Source organism: Serinus canaria, chromosome 1A (assembly GCF_022539315.1).
Source record: "Serinus canaria isolate serCan28SL12 chromosome 1A, serCan2020, whole genome shotgun sequence".
Lineage (NCBI taxonomy): Eukaryota > Metazoa > Chordata > Aves > Passeriformes > Fringillidae > Serinus > Serinus canaria.
This window is the reverse complement of record NC_066314.1, coordinates 53,692,940-53,713,132: the sequence shown is the minus strand read 5'-3', so window position 1 is coordinate 53,713,132 and position 20,193 is coordinate 53,692,940. Positions and strand designations below refer to the sequence as shown.

At 43.5% G+C, this 20,193-nt stretch overlaps 1 protein-coding gene across 1 annotated transcript in view; it reads right to left on the bottom strand.

Moving 5' to 3' along the window:
• Window positions 1-15,577: 15,577 nt before the first annotated feature.
• ARHGEF5 (Rho guanine nucleotide exchange factor 5) overlaps window positions 15,578-20,193 on the bottom strand; it is a gene marked incomplete at its 5' end in the record, with an annotated part of 32,548 nt that continues 27,932 nt past the window's right edge. The window contains 6 exons of the mRNA XM_050969919.1: window positions 15,578-17,144; window positions 17,347-17,451; window positions 17,780-17,850; window positions 18,227-18,388; window positions 19,054-19,208; window positions 19,502-19,591. Of these exons, the coding sequence (XP_050825876.1) occupies window positions 16,990-17,144; window positions 17,347-17,451; window positions 17,780-17,850; window positions 18,227-18,388; window positions 19,054-19,208; window positions 19,502-19,591 (738 nt within the window). The remainder of the gene's footprint in view (window positions 17,145-17,346; window positions 17,452-17,779; window positions 17,851-18,226; window positions 18,389-19,053; window positions 19,209-19,501; window positions 19,592-20,193) is intronic.

The window sequence follows — 20,193 nt, the reverse complement described above, 5'->3', positions numbered from 1 at the left end:
AATGGGTTACTCAGCACTTTAAAAAAAAACCAAGCATACAAGGAAATTAAGAGAGAAAAAGATGGGCACATCTATAGATTTGTGCAGACATGTGGACCATTCCTTCTTTCTGTCACAGTCATCAGTGAACCCACTGATCATGCTGAATGTTTCAGGGTATTATTTAGTATCTCCAGAGGAGCAGGATGCCAAAATAGTTCAGAAATTTACCTGAATTGTCACTTGGCTGCTGTGGCATGACTGGTCCCACCGTGTGGTTTTGTACATAGCCTTGTGTGGCTCCATAGGTTATGACTCTACCGTTGCCAGGTAAATCAGGGAAAGCTGGATGGGACTCCAACGGTGTTGGAGGAGGAAAGCGGTCATTAGAGAGCATATTGCTGGCCAGGTGACCTTGGTGACACAACTGGGAGAGCTGATAGATTCCCCCCTGGCGGCTGTACTGACAGTAGGTCGCCTCCAGGTTGTCTGCAGGCTCCAGCTGCTCAGGATAAGGGTAGGAAGCTGGTGAACTGAAGCTGCAGAGAGCAAGGAGAGAGGCAACCCAGGGATTAAAGGGTCAACACCTACACCAACCTATCCAATTAACATCTGTTTTATTGCCAACCCTTCCTCCCAAATGCCAGGTACAGGACAAGGGCAACAAAAGCCACTTGAGTGAAGTGCTTTCAGAGCAGGGCTCTTGAACAATGGGTATTAGTGGGGATTATCTTCCCACTCTCCAAAGCAGCTCCAAATCTTGAACACCCTCACTTTCACTTGACAGGCATGCAATTCTGAGAGCCCTCTGAGTACAGGTAGCACCTGTCTCATAGCAGGCACCCTGTCCTATTTTGCACTTTATACAGCTTTTCATACTCCCTTTAAAGGAAATCGTCACATCTGCCTGTCACTTTTCATTAATGCTCCCATCTAATTCCTCATCCCCTGTCCCACATTCACCCTCCCAAGGCTTCTCCCAGGGGCTGTTTTTTTCATCTCTTTCAAAGACACTCTCATCTGCCCCTACCCTTGATTCTGGACACTGTAAGAGAAGCCTTCCCTGGATCCATTATCCTGACTGGCCAAGCTGCATTCACTGCTGGGCATGTCCAGCATCAGGGGAACAATGTGGCTGTGGGGGTCGAAGGCCATGCTGAGCACCAGGCTGGCCCTGCGGATGGGAGGAGGGCTGGGAAGACTAGGGAAGCACTCCACGCCGCTAGGATTGAAGTGCAGCTGCGGCAGCACCTTGCTCTGAGTTTGTCCTTCACAGGGTGCCACCATTCCTGCCACCGAGGAAGCTGTGAATAAAACAGACAGTCACACTGTGGTGTCACACTGGGAATGTGCAGCAGCAAGCAGAGGGAATGACAAGAGGAGCAGGACAGAAAAGCAAGATGAAAGCCAGTGAAAGAATGGACGTTATTGATGGGAATAAAAGTAAATGAGTACCAGCACCGCTCTTGAAAAGCAAAAGGGTGTAGTAGCAAGCTCTCTGGACATGCAAGATGATGTTTATTGGTTAAATAAAACTACCTTTGTGATTTCAGTCTCTGCATACTATCCTTATCCAGCTCTCAAGAAGGCAGCCAAATGAAGCAAAGTACTTCTTGGAAAAGAGCCAGGAACAATCTCCCAGTCATGTTCCATTTCCATTGTCCTCTGGGAGGAGTGTGCTGCACACATCAGCCTTTAGAAAAAATGAACTGTGCTTTGAAAGAAACAAAGCTGTGCCCTTACAAATCCACTAGGATTGTCTAGGCTGTTTTGAAACACATTTTCACTCCAGGTTTGGCCTCTGATGAGTCATGCCAAAAAGAAAAATTAAAAAAGTAGAAATGGCAGCTGAAGGTCCTTGGGGAAAAAAAAAAAAAGGAGATGGGAAAGGAAACCAACATCTTTTGGTTGGTAGAATCTTGTTTGGTGACCAGTCTCCTCAGTGACTGCTGGAAAAGGAGAGAGGAACAGTTTCCTAACAGAACAGCCTCTGTGGTAAGACACAATAGAGGAAATGAAATTGAAGATCAGAATCAGGTATGCTGGTGATCCAGAGTAACAGTTATACACAAGCTCAAGAAGCTTGGCACGGTGCAAGAAAATTAATTTCTCTCTTATTATGGCAAATAACAAATGGTTTCTCTCTGCACAAATGCAGCCATCATGTGTGCAGGAAGCTGCAATGATTTCTCCAGTCTAGCTAGGCTGAACCAGCTCAAGGATGAGGAAGAGAAGAGAAAATATCACCAGCTGCCCAGGTGAAGCTCTCCCACACACTGCAAAGCTTTCAGGGAAAGTCTGCAGCTGCACTTCACCCTTATAGGCATAGAGAGTAACATCAAATGCACTCCACCAGGTGTGACTTCAAAGGCATTAAATACAAACCTAAACATAAAGATGCCACAGCAAGTATTAGCAGCCTTTAGAGAATTTTGAAATGCACATCCAGTGAGCTGATGAGGAGTTTCCACTTCAACATCTTGCAGCACTGTTTCTCAGATTGCCCAGTGTGCTGGGCAGTTTTGTGCCTCTTATTGCACCTTCCCACATTCTGGTTTTTTCCAACTCTCTGCAGCCATGGAGAGAAGGAATCAAATGTTTCCATGAAAACTTTTCAAGTTTTCAATAGCCCTGATTTTGGGCTCAGTCAGAAAACTGAAGCAAAATCTAGGATGGCATCTCTAAAGCATTCACAGGCCCAGGCAGTTCTCAGTGATTTATTTTTTCTGTTTGACCAAACTATTTATCCATGCCAGGCAGCATCTCAGATGTACCTGTTGCATTCCTGGGTTTTGGCTTAGCCAGAAATGAAACTGAAGATCTCTTCTGATTTTTTAAAACCCTTCTTTAGCACTGGTTGCCCTGGCCACTGTGCTTCAGAATGTTCACACAAACGTTATGGAACAGCAGCCATGGGCGGGGCACAGCTTACCTGAAAAGCAGTCTATATCTGGTAAAGCTCCAGTTCAGTAATGACAGCTGTTCTGCAGATGGCTTTGCTCTTCCTCAGGGTGAACACAAGCAGCCCAGGAAATCACTTCTAAACCCACCTCTAGACATACTAAGAATAATTTAATTTTTGAAAAATATTTGCAACATTTAGTGCAGGTAATCTTTGTGAATCATGGCAATAGGATCCCCAGGAAGTGAGACTGTGAGACAGCACCCTCAATCTCCAAAGAGCTGGTTCAGCCTTTTCTAAAGTCTCCTCTGCTTCTCTGTAGACACTGACATGTTGTCTTCTAAATAAAGTCACAAATGCTGTAAGAAGAAACAATTCCCAGAAAAATCTATCTGCTGAATCTGGGATATCTACAGAAGATTCCAGAGTTGTTCCATGAAGAATTCTGACCCCTGACTTGACATAATGTTTACATTGTACAATTCTGAGGCTCTTCCTGATACTGATGTAGAAAGAGAGAGAACCTCAGAAGGCTTTCCAGTGACCATGGGAATGTAACAGTAGGATTTTTATTTCTTGCTTCCATTACTTCTGGGTTCTCAGTCCATGAGACAACCTTAGGAATTTTTGGAGAGCAATTTAATCATTTACACCTTCAGATCTCGGAACCAGTCCTGGCACGACATTTGACTTAACTCTAGAATGGTTATTCTGTTTGTAGCCTTTACTGGAACATCAAGGGCCATCACAAAGTTTTTGACAGATTCATCCATGTCTTGAAATTATGAGAAAAGAAATTTGTTCAAAATTTGTTTGAAAGCCAGAGACGTATAAGTGACGTCATTGGAGCTTGTAATTTATTTACTGTTCTTTGACAGGCCATATCCAGTTTCATCCAATTGCTCCCAAGATTTCCAATACAATCCCATCTCTGCCAGTGAATTTAATCACATTGCTATTTGCTTAACAGAGTTACCTGCACAGGCTGGGCTCCTGACAAGTGTCCTCAGCAAAGCAAACACATAAAACAAAGGATTTCCTTCAAAAGCACCAGTGGGGCAAAAAAATCTCCTCCCACAAAAATCTCCTCTCTACCAGAGGCACAAAAGGGAACTTTTCTTTCTAATAGGTTAACTCTAAAGAAAACACAAGCTAGTTAATCATAGATACATACATATGTATCAGCAAGAAATCTCAGAAGACCAAGAAAAACTTCAAATAATTGCCAGTGTCTAAAAAAAAAAAAGCCATTAATTGCAATCATGTGTCTAGCAAAAGTGGAAAAAAAAAACCACCAACAAAACATTTCTAAGATCAAAGCAAGCTCAAAATTGAAGCTTTGAGTCACAAAGGGCTCTTATAGCAAGTAGTTTGGCTACTATATCCAAATCAGAAGCCGTAACTGCCAGCAAGGTAACACACATCTCAAACACAACAAACTGACATTTTAAATCGGCTTGTTTGGAGAACTGGTAAAAACAGTAGGATATTAAAAAAAAAACCAAAAAACAAGCCAAACCCACATACCAGCAGTCAGAACTACTGGATAGAGCAAAGAACACCAATGGAAATTGCAGCACTGAACACTCTGCAATGGTCTCATGCACTTAAGTAATTTTCTTATCCTGCTGAAAGTAGTTAAAAAAGAAAGCACCTGAATAGCCACTCCAACAGGTCACAGTCTTTGGGCCCAACTGTACTGCAATACAGAAATCATAGAGGCTTTTGCTAAAACCATCCATGACATAAGGGACACTATTAAGCAATTGGTTTTGCCTTGTAAATTGATAACCTTTTTCATTCATCTGTTTCCTCTTTTGTTTTGCTCCTGTTAATTTGGATTTTATCCTATCCAAGTTTTGTCTTCTTCATTTTCTGAGATACCCTAATAAAGAAAACAGGCAGTCCATGGATGGCCCTATTTCTAGGCAAGCTCTTTTTTTTTGAACAAGGATGCTGAACAGATTCAAGTCACGTTTGGCTTCCATTTTCCTTCTGTTTCATTTTTTGCTTTCATTTTTAAAGAGAAGAAATCTGACTTTGCAATAGCAAACAACAACAAAAAAGTGAGTTTCATTCTCCATAGCTGTCTTATCCTGCACCTAGTAAGGCAAAACTGCAACTGGAGCTTTCCAGGTGATTGTGCCATGCAGATCTGTCTTCTACAAGGATTCTCTACAAGTATTATCAGTCTTTTCTCTCAGAGAGGACACTTGCCCTTTTTCTTCCTTACACATTGCACCAAGAATTTAGATGGGACCTTTCTTTCCTATCAGAAAGAATTGCTTGTGTTTTCCACATGGAAAGCTGCATCCCAGTGTGCAGATCCCCCAGAAAGAAATGGATCAGTGCAAACAGAGGACAAGATCATGTCCCTAAATTAAACTTTATTTCTCTGACAGACATTATCCAACAGGGCAAATAGCTTTATGCTGAGAGAGAAGAGGTTTAGGTTGGATATTAGAAGCAAACTCTTACCTGTGAGGCCCTGGCTTAGACTGCCCAGAGAAGCTGTGGCTGCCCCATCCCTGGCAGTGTTCCAGACAAGGTTGGATGGGGCTCTGAGCAACCTGGATAGTGGAAGGTGTCCCTGGCCATGGCAGGAGGGATGGAATGAGATTATATTTAAGGTCCCTTCCAACACAAACCATTCTGTGATTTCCTGATATTCTGTCCTGACTAAACAGAGTGTCAGCAGAGGTACTTTCGGAACCAGGAGAGGTTCCTAAAGCATGAAAATCAGAGGTTATTTGGTTTGTTTCCTTTAAATGAATTGTTTTGCAAAACCTTGGTTTCCATCCAATTAAATACAGGGCTCAACAGGCTTCACTACTTCATCACCCTGGAAGCAGTGAATTACTTAAACATTTTGACCATATTTCCTCTGTTGCAAGAAGTAGAAAAACTGGAACTGACTGAATTAGTTAAAAAGGTCATTGGATTGACTAAAGGAGTCCTTGCCTTGGGAGGATCACAGGCAAATTTATATGACAGAAATACTAGATTAGGTTATAAAGTATCTCAGTTACATACTTTTAACAACACATGAAGAATTCTAAGCTTACAGTTGCTTTCCACCATACCAAAATACCTCTAAGGTAAAAGCACTATTAAAATTTTTGAGTAATTCTTAGAAAATTAGTTGCAAGAACTGGCCTTAATACTGACATCTAAATACTGATATATTTAGAATACAACGAGGGAACAGACATAATGGCATGAAATTCCAAAGAATTTATTACACTGGGAAGCAGGAAACAGCAGTACCACATGTCAGCACATCTGCTTGGGATATCCATCCCTAAGCAAGTGGTGGAGTCCTCATCACTTTGGAAATCTTTTCATATTGTGCCAACTTGGAAACACAAACGTATCTAGGAAATGCTTTAGGGAGCACTCCTGACTCTAGGGAATGCTCTTGAACTGCACACATCAATAAACAATTAGACGAATCTCCTCTCTTTCATTGCCAGCAATTTTTTAACAGAGCTCGGGTAGAAAACTGGTTGAACAGCACACCCCACTGACTTAAAACTCCACTGCAACAGGGATTAAATTCAGCCTTTGGCTTTGGAACTCAGCTACTCTCTCTCACTCCCTCAAGGTCTCACACAAAATGGAAACCTGCCTGCCTAGAGAAGCCAAGGAAGCCCCTTTGATTGTTTTAAGATGTGAAAAGGCTGATGGAGCCTTTACAACACCAGCAGTTCGCAGAGTGCACCTTCCTTACGCAGCTCACAGGGCTCAGACTGTAACCACAATGATTCCATCTTAGGAATATGGGGAGTGTGTATCCGCCATGAAGAACATCAGAACCAGAACAACACTCCCCTCATCCTTTACAGCAGCAGGACCAGTGTCAAACTGCTGTTATGGAAGAATGCCCTGCTCACTTGTCCTTATGAAGTCGTATTCAGAATTTCTTGCTGGTTTGTGCTAGGACAGAAACAAGGACTGCAAATCTGTCTCCAGAACTAGCATAGAGGCACCACCATGCTGGTAGATAACTGGTAGAGACTCAATCAGCAGTGAGCTGCCATACCTACAATCACAGAATCATTGGTAGAGACAAAGGACCACCTCATTTCCACCCCCCTGCCATGGGCAGGGACATCTTCCACTATCCCAGGTTGCTCAGAGCCCCATCCAACCTGGCCTTGGACACTCCCAGGGATGTGGCATCCACAGCTGCTCTGTGCCAGTGCCTCACCAACCTTGCAGAAAAAAATTTCTTCCTAATATCTAACCTAAATTTTCCCTCTTTCAGTTTAAAGCCATTCCCTCTTGTCCCACCACTACAGCATTTGATGAAAAGTCGCTCTGCATCTTCCCTGTAGGCCCCTTCAAATACTAGAAGGTTCCTCTGAGTTCCACAAAATTTTTTCTCCTTCAGGCAGAACAGCCCCAGCTTTCTCAGCCTGTGGAGTGACGTGGTGCCACTTTTTGCACTGATGGAATAAGGCTCTGACATGGCCTTTCTTAAAGCCTTTGGGACCTCCCAGCTCCACCAGCTAATGCTGTGCAAAACACACATGCTGGTTGGGGTCTCACCTGACGCAGAGGTGGGTGATGCAGGGTGTGTGCTGAGTAGACTGGAGGAGTTCTCTGCTCCAGGGTCTCCTCCCAGCACACCAGGCTGGTCTCCAGCAGTGTCAGGCAATGGAGGCACAGGCAGAGGAGGTGCCCTGCAGCAGATACAGAGGACAAGGCAAGGCATTATGACCAGTCATACACTCCTCTATCTGACAAGGGGTAGAACCTACATCACCAGCAGGTGCAAAGGGAAAGCACTGGATGACTAGAAGTGCAAGGAATGCTGTATCAAAAGTCCTTGGGGAAGCAGCCCCAGGTCACTTGAACAGGAGAGGCAGCAGGAACAGTGCAATGAAGTAAGACACTCTCCAATCTTCCACTTTAATTTATCCTCTTCCATTTAATTTTTCCTCTTTTCATTCTGTTTTCTTCATAAGAAGACACTCCCTCCAGATTGCCATAAATATACCCCCATGGAGATTGATTTCTCCCCTCACACATTCACTATCCCTCGAAAGACCATCTACCCTCTTATATATTCCCTTTCCCCTCATTAATGACCTCTGCTTACATATGAGAAGTGCTACCTTGGATTTCTTCAAAGAAGTCCATGACTTTCTAAGACTGATCTAATCAAGCAGCATTTCCATCACCTAGTGAAAATCCATGGAAATGGAAAGTAGTGGTGGGAGAACTGGGTTAAAAGAATCCCTAAGCACACCCAAAGCACCTGGCTGAAACATTCACAAAAACTAAAAATGAAGAGATGATTCCATAAACTTTTCTACCTCATTCCTTGCTCTTTACATGATTTCAGCCAAAGTAATTTCAACTGTTTTATTTCAAAATTAATTTGATTACTCTGTGTTACAGGTTAATCAAAAGGACTTTTAAGAGGGTCCATCACAATTTGCTCAGAAATCTGACAGGCTACCTAGGTCCAACTCAATGCTCAGCTGTTCACTGTTAAAAGGTGAAATGGCAAAAGAAGATTAATTGCTTAGGTATCAATTGTGGAAAAATGAGAAAACAGAGTAAGTTCCTTACCCATAGCCCTCTGATCCAAAGGGGACTGATGATGCTGGATATTTTCTCAACTTCTGCAATTTCTTCCACTTTGCCCTGCGATTCTGAAACCAGACCTGAAAAATGGGAAGAAAGGAACGATTTAGGAAGAAACCATCTACACAGTGTGCCAGTCCCTGCACATCTGTTTTCTGCACAGAACCCACAGGCAACACTGTCCCTCAACAGCCATTACCAGGATACGCTGTGGTGTCACACCAACCACAGCTGCAATCTCTCTCCTCTTCTCATTGTCAGGATAGTGGTCTTCCTGGAACATCTTCTCCAGCTCTTCTAGCTGCTCTAGAAATGATGCATTGTCCAAAGAGAGAGAGATTGGAAGTATGTGACAAGAAAATAAAAATAAAAATTAAAAAGAGAGGGAAACAAACAAAAAAAAAGAACATTTTTACTATACTAGTAATACATGAGTAAGAAATGATTTTTTTAAAAATAAACCACAAAAATAAACAAAAATCTTCAGCTGTTTCAAAAGCAAAGAGAATTGCCAGTGATGCTTCAAATGGAAGACACTCAGCAACCTTATTAGTGGAAATCTTCACAGACTTAATGGTGTGGAGTGCAGTGCAATACCAGTTAGAGCAGATCAGCATTGGGAAGGGAACACCAAATGCTACTGGCACTGCCAATGTCACTGTGTGCCAGTGTGTGTGCCATGGGATCTACCTGCACTATAGAAGGTGCGGGGTTTCTTCTTGACAGGTAAGGATTTTTTTCCCTTGGCCACATCACAGCTGCCTCTGGACTCCAGGACTGAAGAGTGCTCATAGGAATTCTGAGCTGCAGTGCTGACTGGAGCACCTTTGGATTGGTGAAGGGCCAGGCTCATCTCCTCCTGCCTGCAGGCAGCTCCAGCCACTCCACTGGATGCTTGCTTAGTTTTTTCCTTTTTCACCTCCTTTTCAATCCCAGCAGGGCAGTAACTCTCAGAGTGCTCTTGTGACCCTGACTGACCTGTGGGCTCCTGTGCTAATCCAACCTTCGTGTCACCGCAGAAATCCAATGGCTGCTTACACGTTGAGGCAAAGTCGTGCTGGCCATCAAGGACAATGGAGCCTTTGGAAGATGACCCAGTTGCCTGCAGGGTGCTGCATTCCCCATCTTCTTCCACCTTCTTTACAGAGCTATTCCTGCCTTCTATTCCCAAGTTATCCTCAACTATTTCTTGTCTGACTGTGCCCGGGAATGCAGGTTGCACACTGCTCTCTGCACCATGGTCACCAACAGCATCAGCATCCACCAAAAGGTGCTCTGTATTCAGCAGCATGCTCTCCTTCTCATACTGGCACTCTGCAAGGCAAAAATGGGGGGGGGAAACCCAAACCCCAGCCCACAAGCCCATTGCCTAAGCTGGATATGCCTGGATCAGGAGTTTCAGTTATGGGGGAAGGAAAAGCCCACATAACAAAACCCAACAGTGACAAGAACCAGAGAGCTCAAAATAAAGACAGGTGCTGCCAGGAAAGCAACAGCAAAGAACCTGATATGGTCAATATGGAGACATTCAAACATGTGATGAGAAAAGCCTCATTTTAAAAGCAAACTGTAAACTACAGAAGAGGGTAATTCCAGACACAGAGAATAAAGGGAAGCTTGCATATTGCAAATACAGTAGCGGGAAAACAGCTTCAGGGATAATACAGGTCTCTGGAATAAGCAATAGAACAAAAATCAATGACCTGACAAGATCCTGTCACCTTATTAAAATGAGCAGAAGAAAGACAGAAGCAAAATTCTGGTCTACTGTGTCAGCAGGGATTAGCTGACAAACGTCATCACTTTTTTACTTTTATAGAGTTCTATCATACCAAAGCTGGCCAAGCGAAAAACCATTAATTGTACAAACTTCTAATTACTGCCTTAAATTATTTCTCTGCAGCTTCAGCCACACTTCTGAATAACAGATTTATGAGATAGGGAGTGATATAGGGAGATAAGGACAAAATTAGGTACAGAAGTCCAACTAAGTTTAATAAAAACCACAAACTGTGTTACAATAAGACAGACTAAATGGTAGAAGACAGGTCAGAAAGAACACAGCAAGAGAAATACTTAAAATAGGCAACAGAATAATACAGAAGCCTTATACTTTCCCAGCTGGCACATACATTTCCAAATAAAAAGATCCAAAAATCTCCCAAGTGGCTCAGAATGTGTGAGTTTGTATGATTTCTGCTACTTATTTTTTTTTTTTAAAAGTGATTATTCCATAAGAATAGGAAGTAGAATAATAAACCCAAACCCATGTACTTGCTTTTGTCTGGAGAGAAGAAAGTTTGAGCAGACTGTTGGCAGCATTTCAATAGCATATGACAACAGAGAAACTTGATAGTTTATTTTTATATTTTTCCCAAAAAAATTAATTTCATTTCACTGTGCTCTGCTTTTGATATATATTAGTGCAATGCCAAAATAAAGGATTTGCTTCTGCCTTAATGTCTCTTTTTGAAACAACTGTTAATCAAGGAGGAGTCCCACAATTCCAAGCAGACCAGAGAAACTTCACAGAAGTATGAGGGGATGGCAGGCTGCTCTAAGAGCATCTAATTTGCTTAATATAGGATTAAGAGAACCAAATTAGTTGCAGGGAGAAGAAACAGAAGCAGGAAACTATGCAGCTATAATAATTTGATCTTGTTAAGCAGCAACAAGTTTTCACTGCAGTTAAATGAGATGAAATATCCTGATGGGGAGAATCAAGAACTGAATGAGGAAGAAGATGCCTCTGGTCTATATAATTCCTTTTTCCACCATCCTCCTTGTTGCATCTGAGTTTATCTCACTCATTATGTGGAAAAAAAAATGTTTTCACATTATTTGAGCAGGGTTTTTACTTGTTTCTATGCAAACCCCAGTATGTGTTTACATAACAAGTGCCCAAGTCTTATGTGGGTACCTCGTATCTGTAGAAGAAATGGGCACCTGGGAGTTTATTATTCTTTACAGAAATAGTCCTCCAGGTGAAAGTAAACTGCTGTGTTTTATTTCTAGAACAGATAGCAAAAATCTCTCAACCATTTGGGATTGCCAAGGAAAAGAGGTGAAATGAAAACCAAGTTCGGAGAGAAAGATGGGCTTTCCTGGTAACAAAGGGAGTTATTAAACCAGTCCTTTCTCCCATCATTCAGAGACCAGACTGAACATCACTTTGTCCCATTTTTAGAAAAACAGAACGTCAAGTAGGAGGGATCTTAACGAGTGGGAACATCAGGAATAGGTAGTCTGGAACACCTGGTGTTCCAGGCCAAGCCCCCTTTTCTATCTCACAGCCACCTCCTTAGAAAGACCCAACCACTTGGACCACAAGGTTTTTAGGGTTGTTTGGGGCATTTCGTACACAGCCACCTGAACACACACACTCAAGGTAGGAGAAAAGGAACAGCCTCAGAGGTCCCTCCACACAAGGAGGGGGAAAACTGGACAGCAGGGGAAGGTGCAAATGAGAAACCCCGAGGCAGCGGAAGCCGCTCGGTATGACACGAAGGAAAGACCCCCTGCCCCCGGCCAGGTGCTCTTACAAGTAGGGGATACGAGGACCGGGGAAATCCATCATTCCCAGCCGTGGGGCCCAGGACGTGGAAGGCTAATGAGTGCCCAGATAACATCGCTGAGGAGCGATTATCCTTCCCCGGGGTTGCTCAGTAGGCTCGTTGCCGCGTGCTTCCCCCTGGTCATTACGGCAAGCCGCCATCACTCATCACCCCTGCCCTCATCCACACCCTTACCACAGCCCATTCCAAGCCATCCGGCCGCCCGCTCCTCCAGCTGCTGCTCCTCGCCCGCCCCATCCATGCCGGCTCCGTGGCAGGCCCACTCCGGCCCGGCCCGGCCCGGTTAATGTCCCGTCCGGCGGCCCGTCCTCCCCGGCCCCGGCCGCCTCATCAGGGACACCTGGGCACAGCGGGGGAGACCGCCCTTCCCCTCCGCTCTCCATGGGAACCACGCTGGGCCCCTGTTCTCCACACGGACGGAGCGGGAGTGTTCCAGCCTCGGTGAGGATATCGGGAAGAATGCTTACGGTGAGGAGCTGGCTGAAATATCGCCGTGTGTACCTTGGTGTTGCAAAACTCGCCACCCGTGGATGAAGGGGACCTCGTTGTCAAGACTGCTAGACCCAGTTCTATGCTCCTCAGTACGAAGATAATGAGCTACTGGAGAGGGTCCAGCGAAAGGAAACAAAGATGATACGGGGTCTGGAATATTTTAAGGAGAGACTGCAGAGGCAGTGTCTGTTTTGGCTGCAGAAGACTGAGAGGGGATCTTGTAATCCATATAAATAATCTTTAGTAGGTGGCATGAGGATGGTGCCAGACTCTTTTCATTGGTGGCCAGCAACAGGACAAGGAGCAATAGCCATGAACTAAACCACAAAAAGTTTAATCTCAACATGACAAAGACCTTTTTTCCCTAGAGAATGGTAGAGCACTTTAACAGCTGCCTAGGGAAGGAATGGAGTCTCCCTCTCTCGGGACATTCTAAACTCATCTGCATGTGTTCCTGAGTCATCTGCTCTGGATGACCCTGACTAGACCATCTCTAGAGATGCCTCCCAGCCCTAAGAATTCTGTGATTATGTTCTTTTCCTGTGGCCTGGCAGAAACACATTTGTTTTAGGTGTCCAGCAGCTTCTGGTTCTTCAGCAGCTGGGGGCTGCAAGGAACAAATGGCACTTCCTGACTTTTGGGTGCTGTAATTTGTGTCCTTTCAATGCTTAACAATTCTAAGTAAAAAGAAGGCTCCTAAGAGAGCAGCACCAGGCAGTGCTTGAGTGAAGAATGAGACTCACGTTCTGGTGCACCAAAACAGAACATCCTTCATCTTCCTCCTGTTTATTGGCTCATCATCCTGTTGCTGGCACAGCACTGTTCTCCTCCTGACTCAAAATTCCTGTCTTTATTTCAAGGTTTACTTTTGGCTTCTAAAGTCTTGCTTCTGCACATGCTTTTACCTGAATAGTTTCATCAGGTTAAAAGAGTGTAAACTGAAAGATCTGTCCCAACATTTTGGAGCCAGTATAATTGGTCTAACAGTGCACCTGGTTCAGCCATCAGCTGCAAGAAGTCTTTTGGGGCCAAAAAGGCATTTAATTTGTTAACAGGATTCAGCTGACAAGACACAACATCTTTTAGGGTCATGGGACCTCTTCAATATTCACTATCTCCTTTAAAGTTCTTTCTGAGCAAGGTTGTGTTTATTTACTGGACTCTGGTCCTAATATCATCTTTTTTTGTGAAAATAATAAGAACTTATGAAAGTGCTTTTATTTCTTTTCCTTGAGGAGGAACCATCACAGGTCTCTAGCACCAGGAGTTTTTGGGGGTTTTTTGAGCCATACATATATGTGCAGATATGTAGATATATATATAATCACATATACATATATATATATATATACACACTTACATATATTAAACTACTTAATACTTATATGTATTTTAAACTGCTTTATGTGAAAAATGTCAGCAGTCATAAAATTTGATTTTCAGACATACACCCTGACTTCTCATCTTCTCAAGAAAACTTTTTAAATGCAGCTCATGCTTGTACTTCATTGCTGTCCTTTTCACAAAAAGAAATTGGTGTAACTGCCCTCTGAGTGTGGTCTTTAATTACTTATTTTTTTCAGAAATCCTGAATTTGTTTTGTCAAGATACACTTTGTGTCAGTCTCCACAGGTTCCTGGGGAAGATACAGTGGCACCTCTCACAAAATCTTTGTGAATAGCAGGAAAGTGTTGGGATTTTCATGACATACCTATGCTTCTGTTTAATACTGATTTTCTGGTAAATCAGGTAATCCACATTAGATAATGTGGGGAGAAATTGTGGCACAATTAAGACTGTCATAGCACACAGAAGGCATTCCACTAACTTGATTCCTGTACTGTGAATGTGCAGTTGGGAGGATATTGTACAAGTTTGATTAAGTTTGTACAAATCCAAGATATGTCAATCAGTTTCAGTGTAGATTTTTTTATGGATTTTGGTGGCAGGATGGTGCTGGGGCTAAAAGTTTCAGTAAATAGTGAGAAGTTGAGGTGTCTCTGAAATCCAAGAAATCAAAGTAACCTGGGGTATAAGTACTTGTTCTTAGAAGCATAAGCTGACCTTTAAATGCTCCTCAACAGATAAAGGCCTGACATCAGGAAATAAATGCTGTACTTGTGACAGGGACACGTTAACCTTTGATCCAACTAGTTAAAAAAAGTATAGACGTCAATCATGAAAACGGTAACCTTGAAGTTTCCTTTGTCAAGTGGAATTTTAACAACATACAGACTTAAGCACAGAAACCACTTTGGGAGGCTCTAATGAACAATCTGCCTGCTTGCTTTCAAGAACAGAGTTTGAAAGAGTACAGAACTCTCAACCTGAGGTGTTGAACAAGATGACTTCTAATTTAGAATGGGAATATATATGGCTGGCTCCTCCTGGATGAAGCTGAAGTGAATGGGGGATGCCTCGACTGCCTGTGTGAGATGACCTTAACAGCTGACCTGATCCCATGGCAGTGTTTTGTGTCCCACCTGAGACACTGACAATCCTGGGGACTTGGAACTGCATAAATTCATGACAGCTTGGGACAAGCAGGCATTTGGGATATCTGAATATTCTGGGTCTTGTGGAGGATTATAACCCTTCTCGTGAGTCTAAGGTAGAGCTCTGCTTTGGCTCTTAGCTCAGGAACAGCTCCAGTACTTCGGAGGGGGGGAGGGAAGTGTTAGCAGATTGTTGTCTAACCATAGATTAAAAGTTGAATAACCAGGTCCTGCCCTTCTGCTCTAGTGGGCTGGACTCCCATTTTGTGTAGTTCATCCCTTCAGTTTACCTTCACTTATGGATTACTAACACCACTGTGGAAGAGCTGCAGCATCAGCTCTCTAGCGCTAGGGATAATACTGAAGAACCTTAAGGCTGGATAAACCCAGCTTTTGTCACTGCCTCTGCTAAAGAGAACTGTTTGTACTTAACAGTCACTTAGAAAGGAAAATTATAGCAAAAAATACTGCATGTATATTCAGTAAATTGAATTACTTACACTTGAGAGGAAAACGTAAGTAACAAGGCAAGCAGAAAGCTTTTTAACTGGAGAAGTGCATGAGTTTATTAGGACTAAAAGCAACTTTTTTCTTTTAATCCAGCTAAAATTATTGATATAAATAGGCCATAATAAGCTATTCTAGATACAATGTAAATGTGATTTAAAGGCAGAATGTTACAGAGACAGAAAGCTGGAGATACAAAGGTAACTAATTCTTCAAATATATTAAATGCAAGAGGCTACATGTGGCTTTCTTTGGTGTATTAATTCTTAAACTTGATCTTGCATTGACTGAGCTACACACAGAAACAGTATTTTACACCTGAAGGTATATTCTCGAACAGACAGGTTCTGCACAAATGCATGTAAACTGGACTTAAAACTAGAGAGTCCTTAAAAAGAACAAAGACCCTGGTGCATTATTTTGCCTTTATCTACAGTGGCTAAATATCTCAGTGTTCTCCATAAGTGTGCAAAATGGTGCATGCAATACCACATCAGCAATCAGAGTAAGAGCAGCCTTAAAGTGCCACTTCATTGCATGTGCCTAGTCCTGGTTATTTTATACGGGGTGTGTACCAACAAGAAATAGAAATCTTTGTCAAAAGTTACTGATCTCTCAGGGGGAGGCAGAGTAAAAAAAAAAAAAGTCCAGAAGGCTTGGTGGGATGCTTGTTCAGAAGAGGTGACCTTTTGGAAGTGGATTTCTCAGCATGATACTTCTTATGTGGGCAAAATCATCACAGTGGCTTCTGAAAACTCTGCTTAATTCCAACAGATTTTGTAATGCTGTCAAGGACTCTTAACAGCATTTGGGTACAATGAAATTTTTTCCATGTCTAAACCCCTGTAGACGTGCATGATCTAATACACAAATTGCCCTAAATGGAAATTAGACTGTGGAGATCAACGCCATGAAGGTATCCAGAGGATATTCAAACAGAATATTCTCCTCAGCTCTGTTGTGCTTTGCACTTAGCACCTTCCTTCTCAGAAACTCGAAGCTCTCAGGCTGCTAATACTAGTGAATTTAGCCTCACAACATGCAGTGAGGTAGGTAAGTTTGCCCCCATTTTGCAGATGGCAAAACTGAGGCAGAACTCTGAAGTGACTTGCATAAGGACTTGCATAAGGTCCTACAACTTGTCAGTGGCAAAACCAGGAGTATGTTTTCAGAAGTCCAGATCCCAGACTTCTGTCTGATTTAAGTCCCTCCCTACTACCACAAAGCAAGCAATACATGCAACCTTTTATCCCTCCTCTTGCTGCCCTAGTCCTGCTGACACAGAAGAAGTTTTTCCTGACTGAATTCCCTCTTTCTCTGGTGAGAAGCACCTGGTCCTGTCGAAGTGCTGTATATTATGCTCTTCACAGAGACATTTCTTCTGAGGCACAATAGAAAGCCATGGTTTCCCCATGGCAGGGAGACTGTACAGGTCCAAACAGTCTTATTTCCTGCAGAAGACCTGCTGCTTGGCATTCTTCACCCGTTGCTCCTCCTTCAGGTTCTTCTGCCGCACATGTTTGCTGGAGATGTTTTCCACGTGTTCCGAGGGGAACCAGCCTCTCTCCCGGTCTGAGAGTTTTACTCCTTCTATCCACCCTGTGGTGTGGAGAAAAGCACAACATGAGGCAAAAGTCACATGTTTTTTTCATTGTTTCCCAAAAAAAAGCCCCCTCCAAAAAGACCCTAAGAGCAAAGGAAAAGATTCTCTTTCAGCTTCCAAATAAAGCATACTGAAGAAGATGAAGAATCCCTCTGCCCTTTCAATCCTACAGTTTAAAGCACTGTTCATTCTGCTCACCATCATTGCTGTATTGCATAACCATGATGATATCTGCCTTCTCCAAAGCCAGCTCATCATTTTCCCGAGCCTTGTAAGTCTTTATGCACTGAACCTGTGGTGCATCTGAAGGGGAGGAAAGATCAAATTGATATATTGGAAAGCAACAGTAAACCTGTGGGCATCAGCTCCAGAGGAGGTGGAGAATAAGGAGCTGCCCAAATAAAAAGCAGAGAACTGGAAGGGACACTGCAGTTCTTCATCAAAAATGAAGCATTAAAACATGTACAATAACTGGCAGCACCCAGCACTGAGGGAAAGCCCATGAGTATGTTCTTTATCTACAAAATCCCAAGTATTCTGCCTTGGAATCCTTCTGGGGTGCCCCATCTCACAGTGCCTGACTCCTGCAAGCCAGCCCACCCTCACTGCTGCAGCAGCACAGCAGTCTCACCAGGGCATTCCAGGAGGTCTGGTTCTCCCCGCGGAGGAGCCAAAGCAGAGATCCACCTCAGCTTCTCACTGCTGGAAAACAGCACAGAATAGGTATCGGCATTCACTGTGAGGGACATCAGTCTGGTGACTGAAATGGGGTGGGGTGGAAGGGTGTTTGCTCACACAAAGGGAAGCTGAGAAAGGAGGTGGGAAAAGGCAAAAATTCCCATTTTTGGAGGCTGATGGTATGATATAATGTGGTAGTATTGTAAAAGCAGCTATGATGAGAGAGGAGGAAGGTGTTTCACAAGGAAATAGTTATAGCAAGAGGATGCTTTTCAAGACTTCTGCTTAGCAGCTGCATTTATTATTTCAGTATTTGAATAGCTGAGGGACAACCATCAGGCTACTAGGAGGTGTCTGGCCATGTTAATGGGATATACCAAAGGTAAACTTGAACTCTTACTGTGTCTCGGTCCGAAACAAGAACTCCACTCTTTTCCCCTGGTTATTCTGAAGCAGAAAAAGACGGAACAGATTCTTGTTTGCCCCGTGAAGTTTCATCTCGCACTTCTCCCCACGCACATAGGAGAAAGCAGCATGGTCAAACACAACGAACCGTCCACCCCTGCAGGTCAACAGGAGGAACAAAACAAGGTGAGAGTTTTAAGGTGATGAAGTTTACATAGAGAGTCACATAGTCTGCAGGAAAGCAAAAAGCTTTTTATGTGTCTTCATCTGCTTCACACATCCTAAGCAGTGCTCTTGTTAGAAGTCTCAGAAGACCAAAAAAGAGAGAGAAGGGATTTAATGAAAAGGGCAGAAATGCTAAGCTCTGTCCTGTCAGAATTTTGTTTGGTAGCTTACAGCATAAAAAGAAACCCACCGCCCTCAATACCCCAACACAACTAACCAACAACTCTCTTGACAAACCAGTGATTTGCATTTACTAGTCCTCATACTGTGCTTTAGGAAGTAATTATTTACCAAGTAAAACTAGAACAAATGGTTATTGTTCAAGTGTTTCACATTGTAGAGATGCAAAGGCAGAATTGAAGTGTTGTGCTAGGGACCACAAGATATGTTTTTGTATTACAATATGTAATTAAGCACTGGGACTATCAGTTTCCACATACTTGCATGATACTCACATCAGGTTGGGACAGGAGAGTGACTTGACAAAGACTGCCACTTGCTGGCAGGCAGAGGGAAAGGACTCTGTCACCAAAGCACAGACCCCAAAAGAGACGGGTATTTTAGAAGGGGCAGCAAGAATTGTGTTGAAGCACTCACTCCTTGGGCCGAGACAAGAGCAGACAGTCATTGAAAAGGTGCAGGTAGATGGGCCGGGTGGTGACTTTCCATTTTGGACTCAGGTTGTTGAAGTCCAGTGCTGTCAACTCACCACATTTCACAAGTCGCCTTGACTGTGAGATGAGTGGGAATATCTGCAAGACAAAAATAAATATTTATGCACAATAAAAAGGGTTGGATTTGCATTTTTTTTTCTTGAGGAATTGTGCTTTCAGTTCTCCAGCTGGAGAGGTGTAAGTCATGGCAGGCACCTTCATGAGAAGGCTGATATGAGTGATTGGGCAAGGGAAGCACTGATGAGGAGCTGGCCTGTGGATGATGCTCTGGTACAACAGTTCTGTGCATATATCTGAGAGGAGAACAAAAACTGGCTTTGTAGGGAAAGACAGAAAATACAGAGCAAGGCCCAGGGAATGGATGAGCTCACCTTACACTCAAATTCAATCTTCTGGCTGAGGTAGATCAGCTCTTCAGTGCTCTTCATGCGCTGGACATTCTCATTGCAATCCTTGATGAGCTGCAGAGGAAAACAGATAAACAGTGAGGTGGGAGCAGAACTGCATGGTGGGATCAGTACTATTCCCAGGAGCCCCTCACGTGTCAGCAAAAGTGACAATTCCTTAGGCATCCTCCTGCAAAAAAAGTATATATTACAATCAGAGAATATGCTGAGTTAGAAGGGGTGCATAAGGATCATTGAGTCCAACCCCTGGCCCTGCACAAACACTCCAACAAGCCTACCCTGTGACAGAGAATTGTCCAAATGTTCCTGGAGCTCTGTCAGCCTTCGGACTGTGACCATTCCCTGAGGAGCCTGTTCAGTGCCCCATGACCCTGTGGGGGAGGAACCTTTCCCTGATATCCAATCTAACCCTCCCCTGACACAGCTCCAGCCATTCCCCAGGTCATGTCCTTGGTCACGCAGAGGAGAGATCAGGGCCTGCCTCTCCTCTTCCCCTTACAAGGAAGATGCAGAACTGCTGTGAGCTCTGGTCTCAGTCTCCTCCAGCTGAACAGAACAAGTGACATCAGCCACTCCTTTTGTGTTCACCTCCAGACTCTTCACCATCCTGGTGGCTCTCCTTTGGAAGGTCAAATCATCACTAGAAAGAACAATCT